The sequence below is a fragment of the Salvia miltiorrhiza genome, unplaced genomic scaffold (assembly GCF_028751815.1).
Source record: "Salvia miltiorrhiza cultivar Shanhuang (shh) unplaced genomic scaffold, IMPLAD_Smil_shh original_scaffold_287_1, whole genome shotgun sequence".
Taxonomy (NCBI): Eukaryota; Viridiplantae; Streptophyta; class Magnoliopsida; order Lamiales; family Lamiaceae; genus Salvia; species Salvia miltiorrhiza.
Genome location: NW_026651520.1, coordinates 214775 through 234501, shown reverse-complemented (window position 1 = coordinate 234501; position 19727 = coordinate 214775). Strand labels below are relative to the sequence as shown.

General features: G+C 35.6%; 1 protein-coding gene across 1 annotated transcript in view; it reads left to right on the top strand.

Annotated features, from left to right (window-relative positions):
- The first annotated feature begins 1158 nt into the window (after window positions 1–1158).
- The window catches only part of LOC131003884 (acyl-acyl carrier protein thioesterase TE3, chloroplastic-like), a 32882-nt gene continuing 14313 nt past the window's right edge, over window positions 1159–19727 (top strand). Inside the window, exons 1-3 of the mRNA XM_057930454.1 lie at window positions 1159–1304; window positions 1623–1723; window positions 17380–17474. Coding sequence (XP_057786437.1) covers window positions 1162–1304; window positions 1623–1723; window positions 17380–17474 — 339 coding nt within the window. The 5' untranslated portion in view covers window positions 1159–1161. The remainder of the gene's footprint in view (window positions 1305–1622; window positions 1724–17379; window positions 17475–19727) is intronic.

The following is a 19727-nucleotide window of genomic DNA, read 5'->3' as shown; positions in this document are numbered from 1 at the left end:
TTTAATTGGGTTCCGGGAATCATCTTGCTTGGAGATATTCAAATTGTATTAGTCTCAATCATTCCGCCAATTAAATATAGATTTTTAATTTGGAAAGCAAGAGCTTCTTCTTGTATAAGTTTTATTTTAGTGAAACCTTATAAAAAAAATCAATGTGAAATGAGGTGATTTATATGAATTCTTCACTTGATTCAGATTATTATAAATTTAATACATAATTAAAGATTTGTAATGTATTTTAACATCATATCCTCTATTGTTCTTTATCTAAATTCTTCATTTATGCATTACTAATTTCATAATTTATCTATTATTATTATTATTATTATTATTATTATTATTATTATTATTATTATTATTATTATTATTATTATTATTATTATTATTATTGACGAAACTGAAACAAATAATGTTTTTAGATATGAAAAATATATTTTTCTTCCCTATACAAATAAAATGTACGGATATATTTTATAAAAAATAAAAATAAAATTTTAATTATTTTGATAGACATAAAATAAGATTTTGTTTTAAAGTAATCAGGTTATAGAATTTTTGCCTTATTATTAAAACATGTAAATCAATGACCGAACCCGTTTATAATTTACATACACGTGCATGTCTCAATTCAAACTCAATTTAAAATTGATTTTATTGAAAATTAAGAAGATAAATATTTTATATATATATATATATATATATATATATATATATATAAATTCATACAGTATAATATATTGCAACATATACATATAATATATACACTTTTGAGAAATATAAAATTAATAACAAATATACATCTAATCACTAACATTCAATTAAAATCATTTATTGTATATAAATTATAATTTTTTTTCTTCTCAAACATGTAAATCTAATTTTTATCGAGATAACATAAATAATAGTAAAATTTATTAATTTAGATTATATGTAAGTTAATATTATATATATATATATATACATTTATTATTAATTATATTTATTAAGATTAATGAATCTTTAGATAGAATGTAATAGTTATTAATTAATAAATAATGAAGATTATATATGGTAAATTTTGAAATGGTGAAATTCTAGACATGCCACATAGGTTAAGGCTTAATCCTATTATAAAGAAGATAGTTTTAGACTGTACATATATATCTTGATCAACTAAACAAGATGATGTTGCACCACCCTTTTACTCACATCACCACCACACACACTCCACTTAGCTTCCCCGCCGTCGTTACTGCCTATCAGCCGCCAGCACTGTGGAGGAGATGTCGTCGTCTTGCTTCTGATAACATTAGGGGTGCCAAAGGGTACGGAACTGACACATACTATAACACTACAAAAAAAATTGTCATTAAAAATGAACATTTTCGTCGTTAAATCATCGAACCCATCGTCAAGATCTATTCGTTGATAAAGTTAACGATGGAATATTCCGTAGTTAATATTATATTTTATTTTATAATTTTTCATATTATTATTTTTTTTTAGTGTTCTGTTATTAAAAAATTTAACCGATATACTAACACTCGATCATTAATTACACCGAGGTTTCATGTTAAAAATATGCAATAGTTGATATATTTGCATGGTTTAAGTTTGTACGTGTGGTTTTTGGTGGTTGGCAGGATGATTGGGTTTCACGAAATGGAACTACAAGTTCGAGAGCACGAGTTGAATCGGTTTGGAGTTGTGAATAATGCCGTTTACGCTAATTACTGTGAGCTTGGTAAGACTATCGACTATTTTATTAAAATTTGTGTATTTTATAATGTGGCGAAATTTTCTTGAATATAGAGAGTATAATTTTAGATCAAATTATAATGTGTAAAAATAAAAGGGAAATAATATTTTAACATGTTGACCCCGAGCGAGTGCGTACTGGTGTAGGGGACATAACCCAACAAAAAAATACTTCCTTCGTCCATCAATTCGTGTCCTAATTTCCGTTTTGGTATGTTCACCAATTCGTGTAAATAACTTTTTATTAAAAGTCGTGCATATTTCTCCACTCAACAAATAAACAATACATTTTTTTCTTAAAATCGGTGCCCCTCTCCCTTGGACATGAATTGGTGGACGGAGAGAGTAATTTTTTACCGACAAAAATTTTATTCGTAAATATATAATTCCCCTCGGTAAAATAGATTACCGAGAGATCACCGATTAAACAATGCCGTCATTAATTTCAATGTCGGTAAAATTTATCGAGGGATTTACCGACGAGAAACGACCTCGCTAATTGTACGTCAGGTGTAGGTGTCAGCTAATGTATCAATTTTACCGAGGGAAAAATCCCTCAGTAAAATGTCTAATTTCACAAACGTTATTCTGTCTCGGTAATTTGCGAACATTTTTATAAAAAAAATTATCGAGGTATTTATTCTCTTGGCAATCCTTGAATTTTTATGAATTTCTTGTCACGACAATCTATTTATCAATAAATCCAACAACAAATACAAATAATTGCTTAATGCACCAGAATATAAGATGAAGGCTCATATATGTATTACAATGGGGGAATCAAAAGAACACAATTTTCAACAGTTAGAAACACCTGCACCTCTCAATCTAAAATAGCCTAGCTTACTAGGGATGCAAAAGATCACTAGATTTGAAAGAATTAATTAGATCATTCAACTTGAGCTCGCCTTAACAGGACCTAATGAAATATTTATTCCAGATCAAAAAAAGCACAACATTGTCAAGAGGTGGGGGGTAGGGTGGGGGGGGGGGGGGGAGAGGGGGTTACACGTGGATTAAGAAGAGTCTGAAAATATTAAAATCCAAGTTATCGTTAGGCCAACACTGCTTTATATTATTTCAAGTGAAGTCATCAAACTTCAATAAAAACTAATGTAGCATTTTCTTGGACTCATTGGGGCAATACCTAAGAATCATTATACTGATTGAAAAGTATGTTGGCTTTCATTTTCTTTATTACAATTGCCAATTCGAATATCACTACAAATCTCTTTTTTTAGTGCCATGTAATATCGACCATGTTCACAATAACAAACAGACAGCCTGATTATTTTACTTTGCGTAATGATATATGTTGATAGTACTTATAAAAGAAATTAAATTTGCAAGAAAACCACATGTATGATAAAAGTTAGGCACTTGAATAACTGCACATAGTGGGATATCATATGACTCTGCTGCTTTATTTACTATCACTAAAATTAAAGTTACTATATATGTATACCTAAAGAAGAAGACTAAGATACACCAGGAACCAATCAACATTTGCAGAAATATATTTACTATGACAGTAATTGGGGAAAATTTACATTTAAAAATATATATTATTAATGACTGAGAAATTGAAAAATTTGTGGCTTATGATATACAACAAGTGCTTATTACGTCAAACAATTTACAATATGCTTCACGGTAAATTGACTGCAAATATTTACCTAAAAGTTTGTTCATGTTAAGAGCCCTGATTAGATGTTAAGTAAAGTCCCCTTTAACTCATCTATTTTTGTCACATATTGAATATTTCGCAAGATTCATCATCCAAGATGGAGACCAGATTAAAACAGATCTATAGAGCATCTAGTTTAAAAGATTTGTCTACATATTTTGGTTTAGATTTCTTTAGTTTTCATATCTCCTTTCGAGATTCGTAACCTTAGTCTGCGTTTTTGTGCTCTCAAGGGATTTCTTTTTCTTTTATAATAAACCTCACTTTAATAAAAAAAATAGTTGCAATGGGATAAGCAACCACTACCTAAAAGTATGCACCAAAGAAGCCTCAATCTCATGCAACAAACCAAATACCATAATGGAAAAAGACGACAACTGCACCAAAGAAGGTGCTATATGATAGGCTCAATTTCTCAGTCAGCAATATCCGAAGTAAAGCTAAAAGAATATAGGAACTTCCTAAAGATGCCATAGATTACCCTTTGTTGCTGAAAGCTCATGTGGTGTAGAACATCTAAGAAATCCAAAATATTCTTCAAAAACTCTGAATCACAAAATATCAAACGAAAATTTAACTGTAATCGACTGAAAATTGAAAAGACGGACTAAACGAAACCCTAAATTACAATTTTCCATTACCTTGGCAACAATTAGCGTTTTCAAAACACAGAGAGTTCGCATAGACTTGCAATTAACCGGACACAAACCCTAGGGATTAGATTAAGATAATGGTAATTAATGCAGTGAAAAACCAATGTGAACTACTCCCTCCGTCCTAACTTTTAGTATCCATTTGAGAGTGACACGGGTTTTAACAAAGTCGTGGGGTGTGTTGTAAATAGAATAAGGGTCTCACATTTTATGTGAGTGTTAAAATAATTAAAGTGGAGCAAGTGTCCTACTTACTTTTACTAAAAATAGAAATGGATACTAAAATGTAGGACGACCAAAAAAAGAAAATCGGATAATAAAAGCTGGGACGGAGGGAGTATAAATTTGAACATGAATAAAGTCAAACCATACTGGTGTGAGAAAGAGGGCAGTTTTACAATGACAAAGAGCGGCAACGACCAAAGGCGAGATTATGAGGAAGAAAGGCAATGATATAATTTTAACTTTAATTTTACCGACGGATTCGGTACTTAGTAAATTTGGAAACAATTTACCGAGGGAATAAATCTCTAGGTAAAATTAAAACTGTTAATTATAATTAAATTTAATCAGAATAAAATTAAAACTGACATTTACCGAGGGAATTCTTCTCTCGATAAATCGTTCACTCCGTATTCTCTCGGTAAACTGTCGGTATTCTTGAAAATATATTAACCCTCATAAAATTCTCGCCAAATACTCGGTAATTACCGAGTGAAGGAAATTCGTCGGAAATCCCTGGGTAAATTTTTTGGTAGTGATATACCAGTTACAAACTATTCGTTTATTTTTTAGAGTGTTATGTTCTGAACATATTCAGCTGATAATGAGTCAGTTGGTTTTATACAGATAATTGGTTAAACTGACTGATATCCGAATAAGCATGTTCAACTGTGCAGTACAATTAGCGATCCTACTGACTGCTCGTAAGCTGATCATTAGATAATTGACTTGTGCGAAATGTGATGGTTAGTTACTCAGCTTAGTTAGTATTCAGTTTAAGATCAAAAGTTGAAATCTATTTTCTATGTTGATGCTGATTGCAATGAATAATTGGTCAGTGTGCAGTTAAGATAAGTATATAGATAAACATGTTATACTGAATGTAAATACGAAAAGTAAGTATGCAATCAGTTTATAGTGGTTCCGAGAAATCTCGTTCATCCACTTCACAATCTTTGGTATTCTTAGTTACGAAGATGCAAGTCAGCCTTTAACCAGCCAATACTTCACTTTGTACTACGGAAGTGACCCGTTGCAACTTATGCGGATTGTAACCGTTCAATACCTATCAGAATTAAGTTAGTCTTACAACATTCTGCTTGCTCTATTATTCTCATATTTTAGTATGCACGAACTTGCACCTTATTATTTGAACGACCTTCTACTCTAACACCGATCTTAAGCTGGAGGTGTGATTGAGTATAAAAGGTGAATTTTCAAATGAGCACACGATTACAATAACAACAGTGAGTATAGAATATGCTCTATTTTAGGCTTAGGATACACAATTCATGAGCACACTTTAGGACTTACGTGGCACGTCTGGATTGGTTGCGCCAAGCCTTCAGTCATATGTCATCTACTGATCTCATATCAGTTGATCTCGTAGTACTTGAAGAATACTTCGGTTCTTCAACTGACCTTGAAGACTGTCCGGCTGATCCATCAGCTTACTCTCCAAACTGATATCCTATAAACATAAAAAGCGCGCTCCCTGATATATGAGTTTCAATTTACAAGATTGAGCTTTGGCGTGTCATCATGAGTTTTAGATGTTTTGGGATCTATTCAAAATATCATAATTTTCCCAACCAATTTCCTCTTTTTGATGATGCCAAAACCACTGACACGACATAAAAGAAATTACTAAGTCTAAACATTGTATCATAGTGAAAGATAAATCATCTTTACAATTTAAGCACATATACTGTATAAGAGCAATCCTAAACTCTCTAAGATATCATAGCTAAGCTAAGTATCGAAGCATATGAACTTCAAATGAAGGAATATTAAACTTAATTAATACTCGATTTGCCTGAGGATCGTCTCTTGGATTATCTTAATTCACCATACATCGATTAAACCTAGCATGCTCCTATTAAATTAAGTGCTGCATCTTGGAGTTAGAAATACCTGAAGAATTCCTAAGAATTCATCAATTCGTCGCTGAACAGGTCAGCCAACTTCAAGCCTTCGTTTGAAGCCTCAAACATCCTCTAATCGTATTTTTCCCAGAAATACGACTTCTTCCTTTTCGAAAGAGCTTTCCGTGACCACCTGTTTCGTCCAAATCCGAGTTCTGTAGAGGAAGTTATGGTCGTTCTTCGTAAACTGCCAGAACTTGATTTCCTGCGAAAAACTCTCTAAAACCCTAATATTGTGTGTGTCTTATTCTGAGAGCAGACAGCTGTATTTATAGACTAAATACAGTCCTAGGGCACCAATAACTGTGATGGGCGAAATTTAACTCCTACTATGGCACAGGAGACTTTGGGCCAGTCCAGGGACCAGATACAAGGAATAAAGATGGGCCTCCAATGAATTAATTTCTATGATCAGCCCAGATCATAATTAATTCATAAGTATTAATTCATTCCACTAGAGAATCAATACTGACTTACCCCTTTATTGCCGGTAATGAGTCGGGGCTTGTATTTAGACTTATTAAATCTCCGTATTTAAAATATCCGACATCCATTAATTAATTAGAGCTCTGACAGCTTAATTTAATTAATCTCTTTGTAATCCTTAAGCAGTACCACTCAAACCTTATTATTGCGTCTGAACTTAATCAACCTACAGGGTTTAACGCAATAAACCTTATTGAGCTCCTTAAGGAGATGTCATTATCCTATACCGGATACGGGTACTAATACAGATAATCAAATATCATATATTGACCGCTATCACCCAAGATACAGAGTACTCAAGTTACTATATAACTCTCACCCATAGTAAGTCAAAGTGATTTACGAATCAACATATATATTTGAAATCTTATTAGCATTAAGATTCTATTAAATCACCGAGATCTTGATTCTTCACTTATGTCAGATAGAAGAATACATCTCACTGTGATCCTATCAATACGTTATGACGTACCAATATAGACAAGTAGTCAAGACAAACTCCTGCCATCTATACTGCAGCCTAAACCAACGACTCGTCCTAGAGTCATTTCGGCTGTGATCTTTTTATATCTCTTAAGGTTATTCCAATTATATGGTCTTCTGTGATCTACAACACACCATATAATCTACTTATATAGAGACAAAGGACATACATATGCAATCATGAACACAATCAGATAGGACATAAAATAGTGAATACAGGAATCATTGTATACAAGCATAAAACGTTTTTGCTTTCAGTATACAAATCCAACATCAAATTCATAAGCATGCGATATAAAAAAAACATAGCTAGAAAAAGCTAAAAAGAACAAAAGTCCAAAACTTATCAGTTTGGTTCGTGTCTAAATATCTAGTGAGCTGGTGGTTGTGCCTCGAATCAGTCTATGTTGAAATGCTTGGTCACCACGGTCAGTCGGCATTGGAGCTCATTATTGATCGACAGATAAAGCTTCTATGCTGATTATGATATTATAGCAAAGTCTATCTTGCTGGTCTTGAATCAGTCTTTCCATTTCTTGACTGGACTGATGTTCTCAGACTGAACTGATATCAATGCTTTTATTCAGACTTATTACTTCTCCCTAAGTTGTTTATATCCTAAAGTTATTGTCAGTTTAGGAACGATTTCAGCTAAGATAGAGCCTTGACAAAAAAGAATTGTCGTCAGGATGTGTTGAGCAAAAGGAATGTATTTTCATTTATCTTTGAAGATACATCAATTAAATAAGAAAGAACAAACGTTTACGATGACTTATGTTTTAAACATATTCTAATTAAGCCTCTTTCTTCGTTCCCTTTGATTTGCTTCAGCACTCCTAGTTGTTACCCTAAGCATTTGGCACTTGCTCTATCTTCATGAGTATTTTTTCATTTTTTTTCAATTGTTATCAACATATGCTTTTGCTGCATGAGTTGAATCTTTAAGCTGGCTGCGATTGCGGTACCCGATCATCTCTTGACAATTCTTAGTAGTGATGACTTCCCCTTACATCATTTTTCCATTTTTCGCATTATCAAAAGGCAGTTCTCCGGCGAAAAACCTCATGGGAGAGGAGACATTAGATGCTTGACATGTTGATCTCTGATTTAAGGGGCTGTTTTCTTATTCCTTAAATCAGAGGAGAAAGATCAACATGTGAGACTCACCCTATTTTTATGTCAGCCAATGAGCATCCAATCCATATTGATCCATTGGTGACATTGAACTTGTGGAGCAAAGGAGAGTCAATGTTGGGAAGAGAGTTGAATTCTAGAATCTTAGAAAAAACGTAGAAATTATGCCAGATTCAAATAGGGCTATCATTCCGAGCGCAATCCGCAACCCAAGTGATCTTTACTCTTCATCCTGCGTTTGAAAAAGAGCTTCCTCAAACAAAGCTGGAGAAGAGAATGAGTATACTTTGTCCATCCACTCATGTGCGACTTGTTGAAGCGTTGCTTCAGCTTTTTTTCTACTGTGAAACCCTTGAACCCCCGCCTTAGGCAGATGCCTGTAAGAGTGTGTAGGCGAGTGTTTCCCCTCTTGCGAGGCAGATATGGCTTAAATGATTCTCTAGGAGTAGGAGACCATTTTCCCAAGTAATCCACGTGGATCGGTGATCAACGAGGTGACGCCGCCACCGCCGTGATAGTGTCATGTAATAGGGACTAGTGCCGAGGTGGAGTCGCTGACATGGAATCTCGCATCGGTGACTGGCGGAGAGAATATGCAGGAGAGATATTCGACCGCCGCGACGAAAATTTAATGGAGCGGCGTTGTTGGTGTTAGCCGGATAAATAGGATTTCTCAAAAGAATCTGGTCTCTTTTCAAATCCTATTAATCACATACCTAAGCCACTATCTTAATCTGATAGCAGGTTGTTTTGGTCCCCTTGCTTTGGAGTTTTGGTCTTTATTCCATTTTATATGTGGCCGCAGAAAATTGTGCAGCGACTGAGATTTCGCAGGTATAGTAAAAGCCATAGCGGCAAGCCACAATCGCCTTTAAGCATCGATTTCAATAAAAAAAAAACTATTCAATTCTTATAAGTAGATGCAAATCGGAACACGTCGTAAACCAATCTATTTAAAGATCACGGCGACATCACATCGTTTAGTTTAATACAAATTTAATTTAATTTAATTAAGGGGCTATAAAATAGAGGGTAAAGTAATTATTTTATAATTATTTTAATTATTATTTTATATAAAAGGTTATAAAGAGTAAAATGGAGACTATGAATAGAAACGCCCATTTTGTATGTTGTGAGTCTCTGTGTTAAATTTCAACATTTTTGGAAAAGCCCAAGTCTATGTTTTCAATTTATGCTCCAAGTCTGTCGATTTGAAACCACCCTAATTGAGCACTGATTTTTAAGTACGAATATCTCCTGTACCATAAATCTTTTGGGGTTGAGTCCAACGGGAGAAGTGTTCTACATTCTCCCTAGTTTATAGATTGACCTTTTGGGTCCTCAGTGGACTTTAGAAATGAGAGATATGAATTTTTGAAAGTAGTCGAGTGACCAAGTTCAAGTATGGAAAATCTGGAATTTCAAAATTTTTCTTAGCAAGTATCTGTCTTTGTGAGATCATATCTTATTCGTTTGAGCTCCGATTTTCTTGATTAAAATTGGATAATGATCCTTGCAAGGTCTAGTTTCCAAAATGTCCTCTAGAGCCTCGATTGAAGCTGCGAGATAGAAGTGGTGTCTATTTGAAAACAGCCCATAAGAGCTCAAATGTTTGAAAAATGTTCTAAGTGTTGGAACGTGTATTTTATCTTATTAATAAAGTCAAGAACCTCAAACACAATTTTATTTTATTATTTTTTTTAGAAAAAAAAGTGAAGAGATTAAAAAAATTACTGTTGCCTCTCTTATATACATACACATATACATATAAAACCTCACCCTAGTTGTAAAACAATAAACGACACCAGGATTTACGTGGTCATTAAGACCAACATCCACGGGAGATCTTCGAGTGTTTTCACTATATCGACAGTGTTTACATATTACAAGTGAACTAAGATTGAAATCCCCTAACTCTAATGCTAGACCATCTATTTAAAGGTATGAGAGTAAGCCCTAAGGCATTTAAGCCCATTCCTTAGATAATTCGGCCTAAACCCCTTTCATAAATTGACCTTGGTTTGAGTCGCCTGTGCTGGCTTGACTGCGCCGAAAGCTCCGTTATTTCTTGACTGCGCAGGTGCTTCGGGTTCCTTTTATGATCCCAAGTCTCCAATTAAACTTGCGCTGGTTAGCTTTATTTAATAATGATAATAATAATTTAGGCAAAACGTTCCTGTATTGTTAAGCACAGCTAGCGCTGATGAGTATTTTAGCTCTCATCAGAGTCAATTTTCAAAGATTAATCATTTGAGTTAAATTGCGTATGTATGATGAGTCAAAACATGTTTGTGCAAAGTTTTAAAGAGCATTAGTGAGTTAACCTAGCCAAGTCATCAAGATAAGTAAGATGAGTATAAGTAATGCATAATCTCCAGTTTTGATTATATATTAAGAGTCCAGGAATAGGTTGACCTAGAAAATCATAGATAGACAACAGTTTCCATTATATATAGCATGAGCAAGTATTAAGATTCGTCTTGTAGAGATTGATCCATAGGACAGTGCCACAGCTTGAGTTCGCTCCCTCACCACAGATTTGACTGGTGAGTTATATTTGCGAAGTAAGTTTGAGTTAGTAATTAAGCCCACTCTTAGAAAATTAAAGAAAATAAGTTTTATTTGTGAATGCATGTAAAGTTTGGTTGTTACAAAGTTATAAGTGGTGGTGCCCACAAAAGGGTCGGGTCGTGAATCAAGACGATTGGCTATGACCCCGACGGAGGATCCAGAGTGTGTTCACAAGTAAAAGTCTAGGTATGAGATTTGATTTGGTCGGATCTCCCATACCTAGAACCAAGCAGGTAACATCAAACCAAGAAAATGTGCGCAAGATAAAGGAGCTCAGGCCCACAAGTATTTTAGAATTTATAGTAATTATTTTTTTTAAATGTTGCTATATTTTCCAGCAGACATGCATTTCACCAAGCAAAAATTTCTTTAAAAGCAAAAGTTCTAAATAAAAAGGGCATTAACTTCACAAACTGCACTACTTCTCAGCCCAAAGTTTAAATGTAATACCCCTTTTTCTCATAGCTAAGTTTATAGTAATTTTGATCTTAGGATTTAAGATGATTCACGACGGATTAAAAAAAAAGAATTTATTTTAATTCCAACAATTGATTTGCAAAACCTTTTGAAAAATTTATTTATTTAAATTTATTGCATTGCATATTAATTTAATTAAACATTCAAGCATTTACACGAGCTTTTAATTCGCAAACCCTAAAGAATTTTTACATTTCACATAATTTAACCCTGAAGTTTTAATTGTCCAATCAACTAGCCGCCCTACCTATATACCCTACCCTACATACTAGCCGCCCAACCTACCTACTAGCCGCCCAGCCTAAAAGAGACTTTCAATTCCCAACACACCTTTGCTTAAGGCAAGTCCTCTGCCAATTCAAGATGGAATGCAGCCAAGCTCTCCTTCACATATATTCCACCCAAGTTATTTTCATAAGGCCAAGTTTATACAAGTGCATTTATCAAGTTCTTCCTCACCACAAATCCAACAATCAATCAACTTCAAAGTTTCAACAGATTCATTCTTAAAGGTTATACCTTTAACTCAGTTAGCATCTCAACTCTCTTAGAGATAAAAACAAGAAATACAACATATGCATCCATTTCATCTTTTCAGTATATATATATATATATATATATATATATATATAGGGGATGGCTAGAATAAAAACACTCTTAAGTGTATAAAATATACTCTCTCCGTCCCATTATTTATAGCCTGTATTCATTTTTGAGCTGTTCCAAGTAACAAGGTTTGTTTCCTTTTTGGGTCATAATTAGGGCTTAATTAAAATTCTTAATCAATACACTTTTATTCTCTCTTTCATCCTACCCACCGCCTCTCTCTCTCTCTTCTCCTTCTCCACACCCATCGGTCTCTCTTTCTCCCCATCTCTCCCACCTTTCTCTCTCGCAGCCACCGCCGTCCAAACCCTAGTAGTGGCACCGCCGTTCGTCGGCCAACCAGATTTCTCCACAGCCAGATCTGTCCATCGCCGTCCACAGCCAGATCTGTCCGCTGGTGACCTCCACCGCCCCTGCACTATCCCCGTCGCCGCCTTCTCTATTACGCCGTCGCCTCCTCCACCCACGCCGTTGGAGATGTTGCCTCTCCTCACAGACGACAGCAGCACCAAGGAGATGGCTCACGAGGCGGACCTTCATCTCCAACCGCGAGGATAAAAGACCTTCATCACGATGGCATCCGGAGCAGTCTCTGAGATCTCAAGCGTCATTATTTTTTAGGAGGATCTTTAGATCGAATTATTCTTGGTTTATTTGCTTTTGTGGATTTGGGAATTTTGGGGATTTTGGTTTATGGCTATGTGAATTCGAGAAGGGGTGCTGGATTTCGGGAAGTCGGCAGCGCCGGAGACGAAAGAAAGTCGGCGGTTCCGGCGATGCTTCACTGTTTGTGTTGAATTTGGCATGGGGGTGATGAAAAGGATTATTTAATTAATAGCAATTCAGGTTTAATTAAAACAACACTAAATATATACTCCCTCCGTCCCAATAAATGTGCCCACTTTGGTTTTCGGCACGGAGATTAAGGAGTTGTAGATTAGTATTTTAAGTGTGTGGGTAAAGTAGGAGAGAGAATGTAATAAAGTGATAAAGTAGGAGAGAGAATGTGATAAAGTAGGAGAGAGAATGTAATAAAGTGATAAAGTAGGAGAGATAATGTGATAAAGTAAGAGATTGAATGTGATAAATATTTCCATTTTGGGAAAGTGACCACTTTTAGTGGGACAAACCAAAATGGAAAGGTGGCCACATTTATTGGGACGGAGGGAGTAATTTTTTTTTAATTCTACACTCCTTAATCTCCGTGCCGAAAAAGCACCTGCCATGAATAACAGGACGGAGGGAGTAAATGATTTTCACCCAAGTTCATCAAGATCTACGATTGATTCGTAACTTGTTGGATGAATTCGTGATACTGAGTTCAAATCCTAAAGGTAACAAAAATTTATTTTTCGCAATTCATAACTCTGTTAGATAAATTCATACGTGTTCTACATAAAATTCGTATATTAAAAAACGTTTATATTTTATACACTTAAAGAGTGTTTTATACAACAATAAAATTCAATAAAAATCATTAGCTTTGTTTTTACAACTAGATACAGATTTTGCTTAAAATGGAAGAAAAGTTTCAAGCTTTTGAATCGGGTATGTGTTGTGTGTGTTGGGCTAAGTCGAGCGGCGTCGGAATGGTGGCGAGCTTGCTGCCGGCCATCCGGCCAAGTGTAGGAGAGAGGGAGGCGCCGGAGCGCGCAGGGAAGAGAGAGAGGGTGGCGCGGCACGGCACGGCAGCTTTGCTGCTGCTGCCCGGCCAAAGAAGGAGAGAGAGAGAGGGAGTTGGTGGCTAGGGCGCCGGCAGCAGCGGTGCGGAGCCACTGTTGTCGGAAAGTAGAGGAAGCTCGAGAGGGAGCGAGATGAAGGGAGGCGGCGGCGCCTCACCCTCGCCAAGAAGGAAGACGGAGCGGTGGCTTGTCGCTGCTGCAGTCGCCGGAGCTCGAGCAAAGAGGGATTTCGGTGGGCTCGGTGGCGGCGGCGGCTCTCTTGCCGTCGACAGAGCCGAGCACGCGGCGGTGGCCATGGTGGTGGTGGCTGTCGCCGGAAATTTTGAGAGAGGAGGCGGAAGCTTTTTCAGTATGTGAGTGTGCGTGTCGGGAGGTGAGGAAGAAATAGAGAGCAAGGGTGAGGGAGAGGGAATTCAGGGGTGGCGACGACGGCGGCGGCAGGAAGACGGCGCTGCTGCCGTCCGCCGGAAGAGAGACGATGGAGAAGGGAGGCTGCTGCACAGTAGCAGCTGTGTGCGTGTGTGTGTTTGTGTGTTGTGTGTGTGAGGGTTTGTTTAAAGGGAAGAGAAAGTTTGGGCTATGCCCTAATTATTTTTGGCCCAAATATGGGCTGCCAGATATTTTAAAGGAGATGGGCCTTTGTTTTTATTTAATTAAATTTTAGACCTTTTATTTCTTTTAACAATGGGCCATTGTTTATTTATAATGTGGGCTGCGAATTCTTTTAAATAAAAGAGTATGGGTGCCCTTATCTAATTGTTGGACTTACTTTTTAATTTAAAGTATTGAACTTATTTTATTTAATTATTTACCTAAGTCTAATTAATTTATTAATTAGACCTTATATATAGGTTTGATTAATTAATCGTTTTAATGAATGATTGCATAATATTATGTGCATATATTAAGTACAATTACTTATTATATGAGTTGAGCATGAAATGATTTGCATTATATATTTTGCAAATAAAATCATTTATTATTTAATTGGTTCGATTTATAAAATCAATTATTGAAGAAAAATGAGTAAGGATATTGTTGGTGTCCTTAACTCAAGAAATTTAATTTTTAAATATTTATTCATTAAATTTTGAAAATCCGGCTAAGCGAATCATAGAATGTTAAGCGTTTCACTATGAGGTTAAGATTAGATTCAGGAGACCTATTAAGATTATAGATTTCTTGTAGGCATCGGGGATTAGGAGGATTGAGATTGCTATTTCGATTCAGAGTTAAGTTTAAACGACAGACTTGGTCAATACAGGTGAGGCTTTATTTACGAAATGTATGTTTGAGCTAATAAGCTCACTTTTATGAAATGTTAAAGTGGATGGTTCATGCTTAAAATATTTTTGCTCTCTATTGGTTATTGCTTCTACCAGGACATTGTTGGCTTCGCCAACTATAACTTTGTTAGCTCTGCTAACCAGAATTGTGTACGTACACCAGAACCTGTTATCTTGAGAGATTCGATGATAACCAGTTGTAGAGAGCACGCCCAATAGATGAGCTAGGAAAAGATGAACTCAGATTATTTTAGTATGCATGGAATGACTCGTTTTAAAAACATTCTGTGTTATACTGTTTAAAGCATGAACTATATTTTCAGTAAATGGCTTTCAAATGATTTTAAATGGCTCAACCCACTGAGTACACTAGTACTCAGCCCTGCAAATGTTTTCAAAACCTTTTGCAGATTGGGCAGCTGGTGGTGACGTGCGACGCTGATAAAGGGTTGTTGTTGTGGATTTTGAAGAAATACTGTGTTTACTTTCGCTGAAAGAAATTCACTTAGTGAATATTATCTGATGCCTAACTATGTTAATACTTTTATTCGTATTTTTTAATATGAATTTCACTCTCCATCATTTTTCTAGCGATTTTTTTCCGCATCTATTATATGCTTAGTATGAGATGTTGACTTGGTCTCAGACCTTCGAACTTCCGATCCTGATAGGTAGAATAGTTATGTTATAATGTCGTACTTGTTATCATTTAAATACGGCATATCTTTCTATTAATGAGATGATGCCCAACCCTCAGGGCACATTACCCATTTTATTCAAGTAAAGCTTAGTAGTCCCGTCACATAGCCCATTTCTTATCCTCCCAAAAAATCAGGGCTGTTACACTAAAAATTTTTCACGGATTGATGAGGAGCCGTGTGCAGTGGAGGGCAAGGGTGGTGTTGGTTAAAAGCACGAGCAGTACAAGAAGGTCAAGGTTATCCTTGACTAGTTTTCCCTCGGGTTGAACTCGTGTCCTTAAAATGAGTTCACCTCCAGTATTCTCCTATTAAACTAGGGTTTTGAGTATGCACTGCGTGGCATTTAAGAACTAATGTTATTTTGTTAAACAAATTGACCAATTAAGTTGCTCTCGAGCACTCAATTTTCCTTTTTATGAGTTAACCAGATTTGACCGCAGTCTTCATACTCCGCGTCAGATAGAGTTCGTTTGAGCAATCGATCTGAGTATCGGTTAATATTTTCCACTAATTAACTAAGTTTTTAGAAAAGTTAGACGCTGATTAACCTAGTTCAGTTAAAGCACCCATAGTGCACGTGTTGGCCTCTAGATAAGTCGGGCTGTCACAAGATGGTATCAGAGAAGGGTTGCTCAAAAGGATACCCATGAGCCCAAGTGATTCTTCAGAAACTCTAAAGGACCACACTAGCCTTCCTTTGCCCTGATTCTAGAGTAACAGGTACAACTTTTTCAAGTAACTTGTCAAGAAATTGTGTTGTTAATGCCAAGTATGAGCAGTATGCAATGGATGATTATAATTCTAGATAAATTATGAGTATTCTTGCATAAGGAGGGAAGCATCCCCTTACAGTTATAAGTTTGTTTGTTTGTATTTTTTTTTTTTTTTTTTTTTTGTAAGTAGGTAAGCATCCCCTCATAGTTATGAGAATGCAAAGTATGTGATAAATGCTTTTTAAATTCAAAGTTAAATTATAAGTTATCTTTTATAAGGAGTGTAGCATCCTCAAAGTTATTTATGGTTAACCAATCACGAGTAAGGTATAGTATGATGCTCAAGGTTAACTGAGGTCTAAGAGAGAAACAACCCTAAGTTACTTATGGTCGAAACTCTAGACAACCAAACTAAGATACACGATCTAGGAGGATAGTTCCCGTAGTTTAAACTTAGTTCGAAATTTATGATTGCATTTAGTACTTGCTTTAAGTTATCACTATCAGTTACAGATTAGAGCCTTATGTTATAGATAACACAACCACGTAGGACCCATGGGAAGAGTGCCGCTAGGAGGTATATCCTAGCAGAGCGAGTAGAGAGATACCAGAACTTTGAGCGAAGGGTGACGATGAATGTCGAGCAGTGCATCATCAAGATGATGACTTAATGGAAGAATATCCCCGAAGATGGGTGCCTACTAGCAAACTACGTGGCAGCAAAGAATATGATCGACATGACAATCTTCCTTTCATAAATAATTGTATTGATTACTCCATTCCTCTTTTACACTTCAAGGAGAGATAACATTATCGCACCAAAAATAGAGGGATAATAGTATCCCTTTCTTGAAGTGAAAAAAAGGAATAAGAAATGATAAAATTCACTTCTGTGGAAAATGAGAAAAGAAATAAGGCATTTAAAACAAAAAAATATTATCACTTATTTTGTCATTATAAATTTATCAATTAAAAACAACACATCCTAATTCTATTGTTATTTGGTGATCGAACAGGTATGTATCATATCTCCTACATGGTTGGTTTAAACGATGATCACATAGTATTAGCACTCTCTGAAGCGTCGTACAAGTACATCGCACCTTTAAGGGTATGAAAGATAGACATTCTTTTTGGGGGCAGTTGAAATTGTTGAATTTTTTTCAACTATTTGGGTTCATGTTGCGTAATATTTATAATCTATAATATATTACAAAGGTAATTTTAATTTTAAAATAAATTTTAAATTAATTTTAAAATTATATGACAATTGAAATTGATGGTTTATTTATAAATTAATTTTTTGTATATTTTTTTCTTTATCTTCTTATTTTTCTATTTTATTTCTTTTCTAAAATTATGAAATTCAGCTAATTCTAATATATTTGATATACATATCAAATTAAAGATGTTGGGTCCCGGAGGGTTGTAGAACAGGTGTATGGGGGGGATACACCTGTTGGCTATTTTCTGAAAACTCTTGTAGATAACTGAAATAGTATCAACTGATACTGAAAGAGTTTGACTGAGGTCAACAAATAAAAATAATTTCAGTTAAGCGACGAAGCTTTGACTGATATCTACAAAGTGCTTCAGTCAGACTTTGAAACAGAGGAGTGTTATCAGTCTTACTGATTATCTGAAAATCTATCAGTTAGACTAATAACACTAGCAGAGGAAAATTTAACTTTTGCAATAGCCTTTGATTAACACGTTGTCACGTCATAGTTTCACTTTGCAATTAATCAGTTTCAGTTATAAACAAATTTGTGCACAGATAAGAAGGTAAAACTGAAAGCGATAAATGACAAAGGATTTTTATGTGGTTCGGAACAAGTTCCTACGCCCACGGTCAGTTAAACACACTGACTATCACTTTAGGCTTGTGCTTACGGGTGCACAGCAAACCTTAGACTGAAAATATAATTTCCAGTACCAATACTCTGGGTTGGATTTCTCGCTCACTCTTAGCACGCTAAGACACAACAATGCCTTTACCAGTGGGGGGCTAAGATCTCTTGGAGTCAGAACACTGGTCTGAACTCATCTCTACTAAAACACTCTTTTCGCTTAGTTGAAAGGAGATTCGAAGTACCCACTAGATTACAGAGAACAGACTTTCTATAATCGGAAACTTAGGCTTTGGATATTACAAAGTATTTGCCTAAGAGACTAAGAGAATGGACGATCTTCAATATCTCTACATTTAATGCGGCTGTACTTGAAAGTGCGTGGCTTCCTCTTTTCTCAGGAGATTCAGTCCGAGGAAGAATGTCAACTGATACTTGACTTGAGTATCAGTCTGCTATATCCATGTGGCCTGCATTATTACTTAAGCCATAACTGATTCTGCAGTAAGCAACTCGATCAGTCAAACATCAGTATTTGACTTGGCCTTTTCACAGCAGTCTTCAGTTGAGGTCTTAAGTCTTCAGTCTTCAGTCTTCAGTCCTCAGTCCTTCGGTCTTCAGTCCTAGAACACTAGTTAAACTAGAAAATGAACTCCAACACTTGAGTTCGAAAAGTTCTAGTCTATTACAAAGAAAACCTAAGGATTTTGGTATCATCAAAACTAGGGCTAGGATATTTCTTTAAGTTCTCAACAATTTTCCCCTTTTTGATGATGCCAAAACCATACAAACAGTTCTAAGACAAGAACCGACAAAAAATAAAAAGGCAAGTTACTAAACAGGGTGAATACTATTCCCCCTTAACAAGATAACCTAAAAACTTGCACACAGGGGAAAAATATAACAAAAATAAGAACATAACGAAGACATAGCTGAAATAAGTAATTAGAGCCTGGACAAAAAGACATTGTCTTCAGGTTGAGATCAAAAGGAGTAATATTTTCATTTCAAAATAACTGATGAGAAATCAGTTTTTGGTACAAATCAAAATAAAGTCAAAGAAAATACACGCAAACATAAAATTCGGATTTGTGTTGCAGTCCATCTATCTGCTTGTTTGACGTTGATATTCATCTTCTTGTTGATCTTCATCTTCATGTTCCTATACTTGTTTCTTCCACACTTGTTCTCCATTGACTCAAGGTCTTTTTGGTTTATCTACTTCCTGATCTTCTGGTGATCTTTTTGCTTTACCAGCTTCAATCTCTGAAGGTTTTTCTTTGCCTTCTTTCCCCCTTTTTGGCAACATCAAAAAGGAAGGATGACTGATGTTGGAAGCAGTGATCAGACGATACCCAGCTCTGTTTCTCAGAAGCTCGTGAGAAGATTCCAGAAGAGTTGGAGTAGATATGACTCAGAAGAGGAAGGCGCCAGTGGGTGAGGGAGAAGGGGAATATGAGTATTTGTGGAGGTGAAGGTGGGGGATATCGGTGCGTATGCAGAGCTCTTGAGAA